The 16,492-nt window shown below is 48.4% G+C and overlaps 6 protein-coding genes across 6 annotated transcripts; 1 reads left to right on the plus strand and 5 right to left on the minus strand.

Moving 5' to 3' along the window:
* Window positions 1-350: 350 nt before the first annotated feature.
* FTJAE_8008 (het-domain protein) lies at window positions 351-2,477 on the plus strand (the record flags this gene model as incomplete). Its single annotated transcript, XM_037354780.1, has 4 exons — window positions 351-520; window positions 569-773; window positions 996-2,185; window positions 2,240-2,477. 4 exons carry the CDS (start codon window positions 351-353, stop codon window positions 2,475-2,477), a joined length of 1,803 nt encoding a protein of 600 aa, XP_037204948.1.
* A 168-nt stretch (window positions 2,478-2,645) lies between these two features.
* FTJAE_8009 (tol) lies at window positions 2,646-5,021 on the minus strand (the record flags this gene model as incomplete). The annotated part of the gene is made up of 1 exon (XM_037354781.1): window positions 2,646-5,021. One exon carries the CDS (start codon window positions 5,019-5,021, stop codon window positions 2,646-2,648), a length of 2,376 nt encoding a protein of 791 aa, XP_037204949.1.
* A 486-nt stretch (window positions 5,022-5,507) lies between these two features.
* Window positions 5,508-6,344, minus strand: FTJAE_8010 (glutathione S-transferase P 10; the record flags this gene model as incomplete). The annotated part of the gene is made up of 5 exons (XM_037354783.1): window positions 5,508-5,591; window positions 5,651-5,842; window positions 5,894-6,004; window positions 6,056-6,209; window positions 6,277-6,344. 5 exons carry the CDS (start codon window positions 6,342-6,344, stop codon window positions 5,508-5,510), a joined length of 609 nt encoding a protein of 202 aa, XP_037204950.1.
* Window positions 6,345-6,811: 467 nt separating this feature from the next.
* On the minus strand, window positions 6,812-8,007 carry FTJAE_8011 (Tyrosinase; the record flags this gene model as incomplete). Its single annotated transcript, XM_037354784.1, has 4 exons — window positions 6,812-7,071; window positions 7,119-7,650; window positions 7,700-7,862; window positions 7,910-8,007. The coding sequence occupies 4 exons, from the start codon at window positions 8,005-8,007 to the stop codon at window positions 6,812-6,814; spliced, it is 1,053 nt and encodes a 350-aa protein (XP_037204951.1).
* A 507-nt stretch (window positions 8,008-8,514) lies between these two features.
* On the minus strand, window positions 8,515-9,770 carry FTJAE_8012 (uncharacterized protein; the record flags this gene model as incomplete). The annotated part of the gene is made up of 2 exons (XM_037354785.1): window positions 8,515-9,513; window positions 9,570-9,770. 2 exons carry the CDS (start codon window positions 9,768-9,770, stop codon window positions 8,515-8,517), a joined length of 1,200 nt encoding a protein of 399 aa, XP_037204952.1.
* A 1,710-nt stretch (window positions 9,771-11,480) lies between these two features.
* Window positions 11,481-13,500, minus strand: FTJAE_8013 (amino acid transport GAP1; the record flags this gene model as incomplete). Its single annotated transcript, XM_037354786.1, has 4 exons — window positions 11,481-12,543; window positions 12,602-12,811; window positions 12,862-13,069; window positions 13,122-13,500. 4 exons carry the CDS (start codon window positions 13,498-13,500, stop codon window positions 11,481-11,483), a joined length of 1,860 nt encoding a protein of 619 aa, XP_037204953.1.
* Window positions 13,501-16,492: the final 2,992 nt, after the last annotated feature.

Genomic DNA, 16,492 nt, shown 5'->3' on the forward strand with positions numbered 1-16,492 from the left:
GACCCGGGCCTCCGTGGGTCCGGTTGGTCATGAACACTTCACGCATTATTTCTCTTTTTCATTATTGCTATTTTTTATTTATTTTTATTTATCTAATATAAATTAAGTTAACTAAGATTTAAATAATTTAATAGAAAGAGTATAAATAACTTGTTTAGCTAAGTAGGGAACGGGATTATGTAATATATTGTTTTTTTATCTGACGCCGTAGTCAACGTGGTGTTTTATAACTGGCTGATCTATGGATTTAAGGTGCTCTAAGGCTGATGGCCTGACATGACAAAAGGACTTTTCCTTCTTACTTTTCATTCTCTTTATAATAAAAATCTCCCTCCGCTTTATACCTGAAGATGGCATCTGGAGATACTTGTTGTTCTCTCATATGGCAGGTCTCTATTCCCACAATTAGGGAAGCACTTCCTGACGTAGCCGCCGACCTCTGTACGCAATGCTCTTCTCTTGACCTTTACGCTCTACGGAATGCGCGACATAATACAAATATACGACTTAAAAGCAAAAGGTCATCGCCTTGCCCACTCTGCCGATTCTTTACTACTCTTTTGTTTAGCGACAATGCCACACCTGTCAACCAACACGGTGAAGTCAAGTTCGAAATTTTGGCCGCGAACCTAGCGAGCGAGTATCTTAACATACCTTCGCTTGCAGCAAATGCCTTTGATAGAAGCCATGTGCTTCTTTTGAGGCCCTTAGACTCCTATTCGTCGCGGTTTGCAATATCCCCTCTCCCAAACAACTCTCAAGACACCGAGGGGGTAAAATTCACCCTTCTTCGTCTAGAGTCAGACAGGATTGACTTCGGAATACTGAAGAACTGGTTGAATTACTGCAAGCTACACCACACAGAAGCTTGTCAGATTTTGCCAGGATATCCACATGAACTCTCATGCTTGAAAGTGATCGAGTGCCAGACTGGTGCAATCATAAAAGCCCCTGAAGGATGCGAGTTTGCCGCTCTCAGCTATGTATGGGGATAGCCACAAGACAATGAGTCAATTGTGGCCCGAAAGGCTGGCTTTCTGCCACGTCAGGTGCCCAAGACCATTAGCGATGCTATCCAGGCGACGATCCGACTTGACCTTCAATATCTCTGGGTGGACCAATACTGCATCAATCAGAAGGATGAAGCCGAGCTAGCCGAGCAAGTTGGTATTATGGATATGGTCTACAACCTTGCCACCGTTACATTAATTGCGGCATGTGGTGAGGATGCTCATTTCGGTCTGCCTGGAGTTGGCTCTACGCCGCGAGGCCCGCCGCCTCTGATAAAGTTACATGGACACGTGTGGGTATCCTCTGATCCGGAGAGACTACTAGTGGCCAGGATCAAGAGATCTCGATGGTGGACTAGGGCTTGGACATACCAGGAAGGGCTCTTCTCCAGGCGTCGAATCTTCTTCGCCGAAACCGAGGTTTACTTTGAGTGCAACGATTTGTGTACGCGGGAGACTGTATCCTTTGATCTCCATGATTACAACAACGAGGACCATATGCTAATCACCGGCATATATGATGGCGGCTATAACTCCAGGCATGAAGGCCTAGGTCAACATCTCAAGGCCATCTCGCAACGACAATTGACGTACCAGACAGACGCGCTCAATGTCGCCCGGGGCATTTTCAGGGCGTATTCATCAATGCCTACACCTATACATCACTTTTGGGGAATCCCTATAACAGAGAATGCTAATGAATTAACGTCTTGGGCGCCAAGTCGGGGTGCAACCAGCCAGTCCGAAACACACAAAAGAGGCCCATGTTATCTTGACTCCTGTTTTGCTGATGGTCTTTGCTGGATTCCAGAGAACACGTCGCAGCGGAGAGAAGGATTCCCCAGTTGGTCTTGGTCAGGATGGATTGGGTCGTTGCGCAGTTTTGATGCTCACAGTACATCGAGCATTAAGATCTGGCTTCAAAGGACAGATGGAACGCACCACAGGATCTCTGACTCGGTTATCGCTGAGATTGATGCTGATAAGGCCGCTGGAAAGCCTCCTTATACGCAAGTCCTTCGCATCGAAAGTCGGACGATTCAAGTAACTTTTAGATATCTCCCCGATAATGGCTTTGAGAGATCCTACTGGGATCGCGATTGGGCGATTCCAAAGCCTGTCTACTTTGTAGTTACATTCAGTAACTCAGACTACGATTACCATCACGGCACATGGTATTGGCCGTTAATTCTTTCAGCCCCTGTAGACACTAGCTCTACACTTCATAGGGAGCTCTGTGAGGAGACATTTGACTGCCATTTATTATCTGCAGAAGGGTCTATCGGATTGGTCGTTAGAGAAAGGGAAGGGACCATCGCAGAGAGGTTGGGGTATATTGACACCCATGACGCACTTGCATGGAAGCCGGATGGGCCATCTGGCTCTGTTTCGACCATCAATCGCGCTATGGCTCCCAGGCTCGCTGATCATGTTTCCGGTAAAATTAAAACTGTCATGCTAGGATAAAGGTGGGGTTTAGGTGGTTGCTGTATGAAAGAACTAGGTGTCGTAAGGAAGTGGACCGCCGTTAGCTGTGACAGCCGACCCAGGGCGAACTTCGGACCATGGGTCCGGTCAGATATGAACGATATAAATCTACATTCAAGCTAGACACCAGTATATTTGACAAACTGCCTATTCAAGAACCACCATTCTCCAATCAATATCCAACTTCACCCAATCCTCCTCCTTCATAACACCAAGACCAATCCGACTCCAGATCCCCGACCCAGGTATCTTCTCTTCAACAGCCATGACGTTCAGCTTCACCTCCTCCTCATCAGCTTCATCATACCCATACTGTTTCGAAATGACAATGAGGCTAATTGTATGAGTCGTTGAAACGGGTCGTCTTCCCAAGAAGTTCGCCACCTTGCTCTTGGCCGGATCGCTCTCTTTCTTCAGGACTTGTTCAAAAAGGCTATGAGATTCCTGCATGAATGGCGATGATAGCCTCAAGTCAAGCTTGACTAGCCCGTCGGATGTTTCCATGTGTATGCTGTCTCGATTGGTGACCTGGATGGAAACATTGGCGTGGCTCGTCCGGAATACTATCCGTCCTGTGTCGTAAGGCGTAAGATCTCGATGAGACGTTTCGAGCTCAAGTGATCCCAGTTGCGAGGTTACTGCGATATCAGTCATCTTGATCGGACCGGTCACTTTTGTATCCTGGATCCAATCGTAGCTAGACTTCTCAGCAGTTGTAGACACGGCATCGTCTTCCTTTCCGTAATCATTCACTCTCCTTAGTGACGTGCCCTTGATCAAAGATACACTGCCATCACTCATCAAAGAGTAAAACGCCAGAAGCGACCTCACCTCTCCGACGTAATGCTTCCCGACGCTGAGACTATAGCTACCAATGAACCCTGTCCACCCAAGCCAGGACCAACTAGGATACGGCACGCTGCGCGTCGATCCGCCGAGAGCATAAGTATACATCTCATCTCGTCGATCCTGTCCATACTTCCACACCAAGGCTTGATCAAATGTGCTAGCGTTCAAACCCCAGTGTATCTTCTCATTGTTCAGATGCTCAAAGCGACGGATGATGCCAAGAAAGGCGGGGAGGACATCAGAAGAGTAAGTGAACCTCCGCGTCGAGAATTGTATAATGTACTGATCGAAACTTTCCGTTGAGAATTTGGCTTGGTTATCGTCCCATTCGTCGTAGCATCCGAATGAATGGGATCTGGCAAAGACTGTTGACCCGGGGATGTCGAGAAGTGACTCTTCCTCCCATGTCGTGGCATCACAACACCAGTAAACTTGCTTGTTGGTGAAGATGAGCGAGCGTCTAGATAAAAGACGCTCTTGAAACGTCCAGCCTCTTGTATTCCACGACGAGTACTGTAGCGTATCCTCTTCGGTTAGAGTAACGAGCGGCATGACGTGAAGCCCGCTCGATGAGACTTTGACTTGGCGTTGATAGATGTCTCGTGGATTACTAGGGAGTCCTGCAAGTCCAGAATTTGAATCTTTGCCACAAGAAGCCAATACAGTGAAGAGAGCCCTGGAGTATATCAAATCCATTCGTGCTGTCTGATGTCCAAGATCTGTAGGGTCATCTTGTACGATGCAAAAGGCGTCAACCCAGAGATACCTCTCGCCGACCTGTTCTGTAACATACATGGCGTCTTTGATAGTTTGAGGCATAGAGATCTCCCCGAGACTGTTGGGTTGTTGAAGTCGCGACAGGTTCTCTCGAGTCAACCGTCTCTCGAAGCGCGATTGTCTCGCCTCTTCGCTAGATCCCCAAACATAGCTTAGAGCAACGTAGCGCATGGTTGGAAGTAGATCAACGATCCTATGTTCCACTACGTCGATTACTCGACATCTCTCAGGCCATTCGGCATCGCTATCGCTTAGCCACTTGGGCTTTTGACACTCCTGTGCATGCTGGTCTTCGCATTGTTTGATCCAGCGCTTGGGGAGTGAGAGATCTAGTAGAGGCCTGATCATTCGACCTGTACCATCGAGTGGAAAGTAGTTACTTTCACTTTGGCTTTCCTTTGACGGCCAAACAGCTTGTAAAGTAATTGAGTTGGCAAGGATAGCTAACCAGGGACATGGCTCTAGCCTGATCAGAACGCGCCTCACTGCCCCAGCTCCATGAGCAGGGCCACCCTCTGTATACCATGATTTATCTGAGGAGAAGTTTCGGGATTCAAGATAACATTTGATCGGCTCATCGTTGACTGTGAGTCGAAGTCCGTGTGTCTTGACCTCCTCGTGGATTACAGGTTCTTCGCCTAAGATTTTGCTTTTGAAATCCGGATGATTCTCCGAGAAGCCGTAGGGCGCTCGTATGTATCGTTGTCGGTGAGCATCGACGATGAAGTTGCAGAGGTCGCATTCTTCTGAGCGATCCAAGATTTCCTGTAGTGTACCCAGACAAGGATCTGTAGGCTGTCTGTAGTCTGGACTGAATGGGGCCGGGTCTGGAAAGAATAGCTTGTCGAAATTGATGGCAGCGCAGGCTGAGCAAAGCTTGGGAGATTTGTCGCTCATTTCGTCCTGTACTTGTTGATGCGAGAGAAGGGGTCTTTAATTTTTGCTTGTTCGCGATGCGGGGATTTGTTGCATGAAATACTTGAGGTCTTAACTACTGTAGGGCTGACTGTCAGCAGGCAGATGAGCTCGGTTTGAGTGGCGCAGTCAGCGTTAGTGCAGCAGATAAGTGGTAGCTCCAAAAGGCTGATTCCAGGGCTGAAATGAGCTGGGACCATGTTGCTACCATCGTCACAGGTGATGAACAAGAACTTTGACACAAATTGAGTTATATTTCTATCAGTCAACTTCGTTTAATTGTCCCCAAAAAGACGCACTGGGTCAGAGGAACCGTGACCTCAGGGAGCAAGAAAACCTGACACTTGAGAGGAGGATGCTAAAATAAACTCAACTAAGGGCCCTCCAAGTTTAGGCTTGAGCTGCCTGAATATTTTTATCACCTAGAGTAAAAGTCCTAGTTCTTCTTGCTCCCCAGCATACCTTGTCTTACTCCGACTTGATGTACTCAGCAATGTTGGGTCTAGCTTCAAAAACTTCCTTGAACTTGAGAAGGACATCAGGAATTTTTGACTAGCAAAACGTTAGTCTCAGTCAATTATTACCAAGTCGTCTAGGGAGAGGCAACCTACAGGGATGGTCTTAGTTCGTGTGTCATTGTCAATGGACTGGTAGACCGCAAAGTCGGCGTAGCTGACTTCATTACCGAGAAGGTAAGGGCCCTCACGGTCAGAGTAGTACTTGGCAATGAGATCGTAGTACTTGGGGAGATATTCGTTCTTGTACTCGTCGGTTGCTCCGCTGAGGTTGGCAACCCATTGAGACTATATTTCCGTTAGAAATTGCACGATGGGGGGTGAGATTGGCGTTCATACTCTCCAATCGACGTAGATGTCGGAGACGGCGTCTACCAAGTACTTGTCTTCGTTCGTCTGGCCATCATACTTGCCGAGGTCGCGAGAGAGGAAACGAAGAATTGGGATATGCTGTCAAAGACATTAGTATTTCGCTCACAGTTGAAGAATGAGTTCACAAACCTGAGTGAGAATGAGACCCTTGTACTCAAGAGAAGGAAGGCTTCCCGTGCGGGTGATGCCCTGCTGCTTCAGCTTCTCGCTGGTCTCTGGCCAGGTATCAGGGTACTTATAACGCTTCTCCTCGAAGTCAATCCCAGCATCCTTCAAGAACAGCCTATCAATCGGTTAGTCCAAGAACACCTGGCCGCCAATAAGGCTTGATATTTGCGTAATATACGTACTTGACAACTTCTCCGCGGCCAAGCTTGCCAATGGCGAGGTAGTGGTAAACGACTGAGTCTGAGGACATTGTTGCTGTAAGGGTCGGTTGTAAGTAAGTTGTGTTTCAAAGTCAATCAATTGCTGCTGTATTTGATTGATGGTGATGAAGACACGACGACTCCAAAACATTTATACTGCATCATAGATCACAGCGCCCTTCTCTCGGCAGAATCTCGGCTGCAGTCAGCGTTTGGAATCAAGCAATTACGTGATCAAATCAGGCGCACTCACTGGTGATTCCAAACTGTGCAGCACGCACGTCAGCGGGCATCATTACCTAAGGTGTCCGAAAAGGTTCACCAAAAGAGGGGATTGCATAACGTTGATCATGACATGCCACTGTAAGCTCCGAAATAATTCGGAGCTATCCTGGATGCGGGAGTGGTCACAGGCAATTGAACGGGTAGCTAGTTAGTGTCAATGGATATTAAATTGCCGGACAGCTAGTGTCAAGAATGTCTAAGTCGTCACGAGTCTCATACCTCGTGCAATCATCTAGTAAGTGTCCTCATACTCGTAGCAAAGAAGACCCTTCTTGATATGCATGACATCCTTGACCTTGGCCTTGAGCTTGACCGTCTCACCGATAAAGATGCCATGGTTGAGAGTAACGTTTCCAGCAGCCTCATTGTTGTAATCAAAATTGACAAGAGGACCAGAGATGTCTTTCTCACGCTTCTTGAGATCGCGAATTTGCCATGACCACCAGAAGCGATCAACATTGGCGTGATGGACCCAGAATAGAGGATCAGCAGCTATCAGAGTCAGTACATCAAGCATGGAAGAGTGGGAGGGAACTTACGACTCTGCCACTTATCAGTCATGGTACCATACAACCCACCAACACCCCAATGTCCGCCAGAGTGAGTAGTGCTCTGCGTAAGACGATCAAAGAGTCCAAAATCACCTTGCTGCATCCCATCCTCAACAGCAGCAGGACCACTCATATCCCTAAAGCTCAACGGCGCAAAGTCTCGTCGAATACAGTTAGGGTTATACGCCGTACCGTTTCCAGGTCCCAAGTTGGACTTGAGTCCTGCAAACGGACCGCTCTTGATGCAATCGCCTCCAGAGCGATCAGGAACATCCCAGGGAGGATTCACAGACAGACCAGGCTCAGGGTTAGAGAAGTTTCCAGGGATCCAAGCTCCGTTCCCACCAAAACCGTGCTTGTTGTGAAAAATAGGTGAATTGACAAACACGGAGGTGTCGTTGTCGGGGCCTGCGGCGTCGAGGGTCCAGTCCCAGTAGGGCACGCCACCTTTCCAGCCACAAGTCTGAAGCTCTTGTTCGTAGGAGTACATGAGTAGACGGTGGTAGGGGTAGAATACGCCCTGTTTGTGTTAGGCAGTGAAACGGGAATCTAACTGCGTGGAGACATACAGTGAAATGCACGTCATCGGCGTTGATGATGTGCGTGCCCAAGAAGTCATCCCATCGGCTTCGAGCACCGGGGATATCGGCGGTAGAAGACTGGGGAGGTTTCTTCATCAGGCACTTCTGAGCTTTGATATACTGATCTCTTTCCTTGATACTAAGAGAGCGCCTACCAACAATCAGAAATTGACTGACCAGGCAGAATGAGTTACATACCATTCCCTTCTAACAAAAGGCTTCTTGCAGCTCTTTGCCTCAGAAACAGCCACGCCTGCAAGTAGGACAGCAGTCCACAAAGACGTAATAGCAACCATGGCGTAAATTTACGGACAAAATGCAGGGAGAGTATCAGAAGATGCAGCTGGTCACTCAGAAGTGTTTGAGACGAGTGATCGACAAGAGAAAGGAACAGGAACCGCTCCTTTGTATGGTTTGACTTTTGTGCCTCAGTCTACAGGGTTTACGAAACGGGACCTCGTTACCGAAGAGCACCTGCAGCGTGACACTGCAGATGCTGCTACATGCACGTTGGTAGAATGCCCGGCAAAAGACTCCGTGAGATTCCCTGTCAAGCGATGGATCCGGGGCCATGGAATACCAGGGATCATCCGAATAAACTTGGTCCCAAGGCTGGCGGATTTTCACGACCCGCGCCGGAGAATCTACAGGCTACCCTCGCTTGAGTTATTCCCTGATGATCCGATTCTTTTTGCTTACTCCGCTATACTGTAACGGTCAATGATCATCTACAGGTCAAAAGTGCCTCGAGGTACATAAGCATGTTGGTTCTGGGTAAATTGAAAGGGTTATTAATAGTCAAATTACACTGCATGGCTTGGCGTAAGCTCCCTGTCCTCACTTCCCCTCTCCGTCCACGATCCCGTCGTCAAAGATCCCTGCGTCGTGCGCATTGTCGTGATATCTCGTTCATCCCTTGGCTTACCCACTTCATAAACCTTTCCCTCCAAAGGAATAGCATCGTTGCTATCCCCTGCAGCAAAAGGATCCTCGTCTCCACCGTAGATATCCCTTCTCGAGTTCACCGCTGACTTTTTCACCATTCGTGACTGCCTTGCACTCTGTCCAACGTCGTGATACCGGTTTCCGTAGCCTGAGCGACCGGCTGATGTACCTGATAGCGTCCAGCCCATTCTGTGCAGGGCGCTTTGAACGAGGGGTTTTAGGAAGGGCGCGGAGGATGCGATCATGATGAGGATTTGCTCGAGGGCTGTCCAGGTGGCGATGGAGTTTGTGAGTGCCCACGCATCCTTTGCCATGCCAAATTCCTTGACAAGGGTTGCTTTGACGATTGAAGCGACGCTTGCAAACATGCCCAGACCCATGAGTGCGCCAACAAGGATCTTCTCCTTCAGCGGTCTCTTGAGCTTCCAAAGGAAAAGCGTCGGTGCCAAAGATAGCATAATGTCGGTTGCAATGTTGATACCGGACCCGATGTTGGACATGATGTGAATGCCAGTTTGGGGGAGACAACTTGCTCCTTGTACTGTTTCAAGCACTGATGTATCCCATGATGCTTCGAGAGGTCGGCACTGAAGAAGGATGAAGAATGTGTTTGCGACTCCGTAGGCTATCAGGATGCCCATTATGAAGAAGCAAAAGATGCGCCACCATAGAACAGCAGGCTGTATTCGATGCATCATCATCGCGATGCTGATTTTGATGAACATCATGGCAATTCCCCAGATGGGAATGGCAAGGAATGCGTATTTTCGTGACCGAGTGACTTGCGATTCGGTGAGGAGTCGTGGTGAAGTATACATCTGCGGTATGAGGAACCCAAAGTCGACGATAGCTGCGCACTGGATCAAACAACCGTAAGTCTTGAGTCTCAGAAGTATCCATACTATTAACTTACCACTCCGATCGTCATACTGTAGTCCTCCCAACTAACCCTCCAGACCGGTCGTACCCTCAGCCATATCCTCGCGACAAACATAGCCAACGCAATAGCAAGAAGTGGTGACGTTATCCCCAGATGTACAACAGCGAGGTTGGCAGCTCGTTCGGAGATGGGGAAGAAAGGACTCCCATCGCTGGGAGGTTTTGGACTTGACATACGTGAGTATCACGGTCAATCCGTTATCCAAAACTTAAAAGCATCAATTAAGAATAAACAATACTTTAAGTGGTGAAGGAATAGCTGTAGATATTTGTATGCACCTCAGTACCAGGGTCAACACTTGAGACAAGTCACAGCATCAAGTTTTCTTCGCATGCACATATGGCACTCTACTACGTAACTCTATCCTGCAGAGTGTTTCCATTTCCCATCCTGTGACAGTGTCACTACCACTTGCTGCTTCTCTTCATCACGCCAAGCCAGCCACGGGATCGACGCGGGATTTCCTGTGACGGCCTCGTTCCAAACAGTAAATGCTCCGATGGTACAGAAGAGGCTTGCAGTAGTTAGTTACAGCCACTGAGGCACAGCTGCAGATACCTCCCGAGACAAAGGCTAGGGTTCCCGGCATCGTTGCGCAAGCGAAGCAAATCCAAACCATTACCTTGGGGGTGCAAAAAAACACCAAACCTCGATAGGGTGTCAAAATGAACTTGTGAAAGATTTCCCTAGGCTTAGGCTAAATTTACCTAAATCTTTTCATCATTTAGGATCAAGGTCCTAAGTCTTCTTTCCTCTCCAAGCCCTTGACCGAGTGGGCACACTAAAGAGCCCGCACAGAACTGTATCTCATTCTAGGATGCCTAGCCGGTCACCGGTGAATCCTCCGCGCCGTGATCCGCGGGGCATCCAATCGGCCAGTGAGAATCCATGTTTCTGTTCCTGCAGCTTGGGTGATGCCTGCACAGCGTTTCAGCCAAGATTCCTTTAGGAAAGGATTCGCTTTCACACTGCGGGAGAAGTGCAGGAAGAGAGGAGCAAAGTCCTGGTCGATAGGATAGGAGAGTTCAGTTGTGGCTACGAATGCTTGAAGCTTAATATCTGGGTAAATAGGTTAATAGTTCGGGAACACGAGCCGTGTAGCCGTGATCCCAAGGACTTTCTTCAACGACTGGGGTATGGCTTGGCATGAGAGACCTTGAAGACGAACACGAAAGGAAACGTTTGCAAACGTTCAAAACAACACTTCTTTGACTCCCTGGCAATATAATGCATCCTCTTTCGCATTGATCACCAAGTGGACTCAAGCTCGCAATCATTACCTTACAAGTTCAGACGACTCGCTTACACCCCAGCGGTTTCGACATCTCGGCTCCGCAATGTAACGGTGATACTCGAGCCCCAGTCACGTCTATTTCCATGATCTGATAAATACAACAAGGCCCCTACTCAAATGTCACTGAGTAACCACTGCAACATCTTGGTGCTATCCCCACTTCGAGCAGGTATCATTAAATGAAACAGAACTGTTTCATTCCTGCAAACGCCGCAGGTCTGCATACATGAGTTTTCATGCGCTACGGACAAAGTAAGGAACGTTTGATCGGACTGAGATTAGGTTCATGTTCGGCAGACGTTGCGGATTGATAGGCTTGGCTGGTGGGCAAGATTATTTGAGCCGCAGTGGCGAGTTATATATCTAGTCGATGTCTCATGCGTATGGGTCGCATTGGAAATCACCATGCTTCAGATGATCATTATTCGTTGGGCTATGGACTGCAATGACTACAGCATCAGAAACACAAGGCGCGTAAGTGGACAGAATCAGGTTGGTCAATGTCATGAAATTCCTTAATTATGCCTTCTCAAAAAACTGATCTGGTAGCTCATATCCAAGCCAGAAGAATACAAAAAGACAACGCTTCATTAACAGAAATACCGGTAAGCCCTCTTCCACAAAGGCCAGGTAACACGCGCCTCCCTCTCCTGATCACTCATCAAATGAACACGATAATAACGTCGTCCAGTCTGGATATCAATATCATCCAAAGCCACAAAGTTTGTTCTGTACCAAAGTTTGTGTCCGAGGTACATGATCAAAACAATGGGAACAGCCATGAGGTTAAGGAAAATGTTCTGCACAATGTCATTTGTGGTCTCGTTATTCTTGTGGTCAACAGGATCGACGGCTATCCAGACTTGACTCAACAAGACAAGGACGTATCCAGCTAGAGCGAACCAGGAGCCGTATGTGCCGGGCCGTGAGCGGAAGGGTAGTTGCTCGAGGGTATGCGCGTGATGTGCCCATGCGTTGCGGAAGCGGATGTGAGTAAGACAGATGCTGCCCCATGTGAAGAGGGTCGCAAGAGAGCTGATGGATAACAACCAGTTAAAGACGACATCGTGAGCCTTCAGATCAGCGATGAAGGCCAAAAGTCCAATACAGCAGGAAAAGATAATAGCAGCCAAGGGTCGACCCTGCTTATCAACATATGAGAAAATGGCCGGTGCCATAGATTGATCAGCAAGAGCAGCGAGGGTTCGCGAAGAACCAAAAACCGACGAGTTACCAACGCTGATAACAGCGATGAGAATAACAGCGTTCATAACACTAGGCAGCACAGTGGTTCCAGCAGTTTCGATAGCGACGACAAAGGGCGAGGCCGCAGAGTTGGAGGAGCTAGCGTCCAAGATCCTCGGGTCGTCGTGAGGAACAAGAAGGCTGACGAGCATCAGGGCTACAATGTAGAAGAGGGTGATGCGCCAAAAGACCTGCTTGATGGCGCTGGGGAGGGATTTGCGAGGATTGGCTGTTTCAGCTGCTGCGAGGCCGATGAGTTCGGTGCCGGTGAAGGAGAAGCATGATGTCACGAGGACGGAACAGAAGCCTTTGAAGCCGTTGTTGAATAGGCCGGGGTCGATCCAATAACGGCCTCCGATGTAGCCTGAGGTAGGTTCGCCTCCTATGTTGATGACAATTCCGAGAAGACTGCATTTGTTAGTCGCTAGGCTTTTTAGATTCTGAGTGAGTAGTGAGGAAGGCTTACATGAAGGCTACGATCGCAGTGACTTTTATGATAGAGAAGACGAATTCAGCTTCACCGTACGCTTTCACACCAAACAAATTGATGATGAAAATGGCAGCTAAGAAAATAGCAACAAAGACGGATTTTGAGATATCTTCGTTCCAGTAAGTGATTGTGAATGCGCCAGCGATGATCTCAAGAGGAAGAGTGAAAAGCCATTGGAGACAGTAACTACACAGATTAGTGATGCTCTCGTAAATGAGTGAGTGAGCGAGACTTACTTCCATCCCATAGAAAATCCCCAGGAAGGATCGAGAAAGCGAGTCGAGAAGGCAGAGAATGAACCGGCGATGGGGAAGATGACACAGAGCTCGGCGAGCGATTGCATGGTGCAGTATTGCAGTGCGCCGATGACGATGTATGAGAGGAGAACACTTCCAGGGCCACCTTGGTGAAGAGCACTGCCCGAAGTGATGAACAACCCAGTACCTGTGACATGTTAGTCGCCTCTCACAATCACCACTGACTTTCATTCACATACCAATAGCACCACCAAACGCAATCATCTGCAAATGTCTCCCCTTCAATTCCCTCGCCAGCGCCGACGTAGCAGTCTTTGCATTAGCCGCACGAATATCGAAGTACCGATCCCCCGGAACATTAGGCTTCGGCTCAGAGTGATACCCGCCCTTATCCCAGCCCTTCTTCAACTTTCGCCTGTCTGCTCTTCTGAACCCATCGAGCCAGTCGTTCTGCTCCTTGTCGTCATCCTGCTTGGGCGCTGAGATGGCCCATGTCGTTGTGTTTTCATCTTTGTGCGAGGCATTGCTCATGTTTCTCATCTCGATGATCTCGACATCGCGGGTGAGCGCCACTTCGACTTTGATGTCGGTGGTCTTGTTTGGTTTGTCATGTGACATTTTGATGGGGGTAGGTTATTATGTTATGAAAACGAGAGAGAGAGAGATCGTGGGAGGCGCCAAGCCTTAATTGATGTGGTGGAGTCAGATCAGATCAGATGCAGGTAATAATTATGTAAAAAGACAAAAAACGTGGGGATGGATTATGGTCTGGTCCGTGAGCCGCATGTCATCGCAAAAGTACTGTACGTGCGGGTGAAAGACAAAAAAAGAGGGAAGAAAAAAGCAAGTGATCGACACGATTTGACGGGGAAGGCCACTAGATAAAAAAAAGAGACTGCAGATAAAAGCACGGGCGAAGGAATGAAAAAAGGCGAAAGGGGAACTTCGGTCACTTCGGGTGCAATGAGGAGACGGGATCCTCTTTCTGGGCAGTGACCCGATGAAACTGTGGTGGCCAGCCCCCTGAACAACTAATCTGCTTTGAGAGTCGACAGCGTCAAGTGGCGTGCCTCCAGGCCAAGACTTTGACATGCCGGGATTGGTGGCACTCGAGAGAGGCGTTTTTATCGCTAAAAGCTTCATGAGAGGCCAGAGAAGGAAGGTGATTCATGCTACCGCGTGGCAGAGGAGGGGGGAAAGATAGTCTAGGTCTAGGTCAGGGGTTGGTGAGAGTCTAGACCCTGACGAGTGAGGGACTGCGATTCGAATGCTCCGTGACAAGCGTGATGAAATAAAACGGGCGGATAAAAAGAAGAAGGGGGGTCTCTGAGCCAGTCATTCTCTGTACGTGATAGGTTTGTCGCCCAGTAACATTTCGCGAATCAGCCTTATCACCCTTCACCTAAGATCTTCTCTCCATAAATCATTCATCCGAGACCATTAACACTAACTAACCCGTCTCGCCTGTCTAACCTGCGCTATTGAATAGCGCTCCGAGGTCGGCAATTAACTTTGGCGCCATCACCTCACGGTCCAAGGCCAAGAACAGAAATGTCGCCTAGATCCCTTTTCTGGAATGACGCCGCCCAGAAGCCAAGAACGCTATTTACGTTGGTCTTTTACATACCCAAATACTAACTTGGTTGATTAATTTAATCTACCCAAAACCACGTGGTTGTGGATGGCAATTAAACTGCTTAGCACGCCGCACGCGCACACGACTCCTTCGTCCAATTCGATCAAGCCCGCAGCTGCTGAAGACACGGTAACGTCGCAAATGCCAGCTAGTAATTGGAGCTTGCTGGTGTGCTTCTTACTGGTCTTATGTCAGATGCGGCACAAAATTAACACGTGAAAAATGAATAAATACTCACAAGATCAATTGCTTTTCTGGGTCTTGATTGGGGAGGTTCAATTGACACTGCGAGTATATCTGGCTGATGATCCCGCAGACGCCAGCGGCAAACCATATCCGAAACGCCCTGATCTCCAACTGTCTTGCACCTTTCCAGGGGATAAAGCCGATGCTATTGGCGATAGTCGCGTTATCAAACGTCAGGTATACCGCTATCAGCAGCTGTCGAACGACGGTGACGTATGCTAAAAAACAGTCCTGGTGCGGCTTCTTCCGCGTTAGTAAGTCCGCGGCGCGATTGAACTGCTGGATGAATCTGCCGGTCCGGAGAATCTTTGCCGTTAGTGCTAGTTGTTTCATCAAGAGCTGCCACCGCTGGATTGAAGCTACGGGCGCGTGGTTTCGGCCGAGAAGCCAGGCTGTTGTGCGGGAGGAGAAAGATTAGAAGTTTGAGGAGGATGTCGCGCTCGGTGGTTGTGAAGCGCATGTGGCTGAAGTTTGAGGCGATTGTTGTTACATTTTTTATCATTTTGCGCGCTGCGGAATGAGTGTGAAACTGGATGGTGAGGCTGGGGGATGGTGAGGCAGAGGCGGTGAAGTTGCTGGGGTTGCGATACGCCAACGGGGTCGAGGAGCACGCCACCTCTTTGGGATGCGGAGAGCGTATTCTAGCGAGTCAACTTGACGATGTTCTCGAACATGCAAAAAGATGCCGAGGCTTGATGATAAGAAGATCTGGGAATAAGCTCATTGAAGATTGACGATAGTGGGTCATGAATGAAGCTGGAACACAGCTGGGCCTTGCAACATCAACCCAGAAAGCGACGAGTGTCAATCAATTGACGGGGCAATTTTACAAACACCAAATCCGTGCATGTATCTCGATATGACGAAACTCACTGCATAATGCTAATTTGAGCGTTGTGGTGCGTAAAGAGACTTCTGTCCCTCAACTCTAGGGTATTTTTCGCTTGAAGCTTCAACGGTTGTCTTGACTATACCCCAAGAAATAGTTAGAGCACCATGAGCTTTGCTAGATATAACAAGAATATGAAAGTAAAATGCTTCCCCATGCCCCTCAACGTATTATTGTTTGAGATGCACCTGTGCGTATGCACTGATAGAACCAGAGACTCTCTACGTTAATGCTCATGCTGAACTTTGTAGTAAACTTCGGATCAAACACCAAAAGCAGCACGCCACATCCGCAGATAGGAAAACACGTTCTATTTTCATCAGTCACATATCACATAATACCACGACATCTATAGTCGAAACACCACGAACTCATTGCTCTATCAAGTCTTCCCCGTATCTTCATGATAGCGATCTCGGACTTCGGCGGCCTCAGACGCATCGAGACTACTGTATCCGGGCTCCACCACTCGCACGAGCCTCGGCTCGACTCGCCAACCCAATAGCTTGGGTAGCAGCGCGGAATTAACAGCGCCAAATTTCCACCATCATGGTGAGGCACGGTTCGAGACATTGGCGGTCTTATTCCCGTATCTTGCGGCAGTGGCTGAAACTTGCCAAGATGAGAGCCTGAGGCATGGAAATACAAAAATTGGTGGGTTAGTTAGGCTCCATTTGCATTTAAGCTTACAACGATCGGCAAGGCAGACTGACACGTGAGGAGGAAGAATCGTAAGTTTTATACAAAGGTGATTATTTATTGTGTTCCATTATTAGACGCGTCGGGAAATAAAGGAAGTGATCGCGTCTTACATGCATTGAAGATCATTCGCGCTGATT

Source organism: Fusarium tjaetaba (assembly GCF_013396195.1).
Source record: "Fusarium tjaetaba strain NRRL 66243 chromosome Unknown NRRL66243_c0000165, whole genome shotgun sequence".
In the NCBI taxonomy this organism is placed as follows: Eukaryota; Fungi; Ascomycota; class Sordariomycetes; order Hypocreales; family Nectriaceae; genus Fusarium; species Fusarium tjaetaba.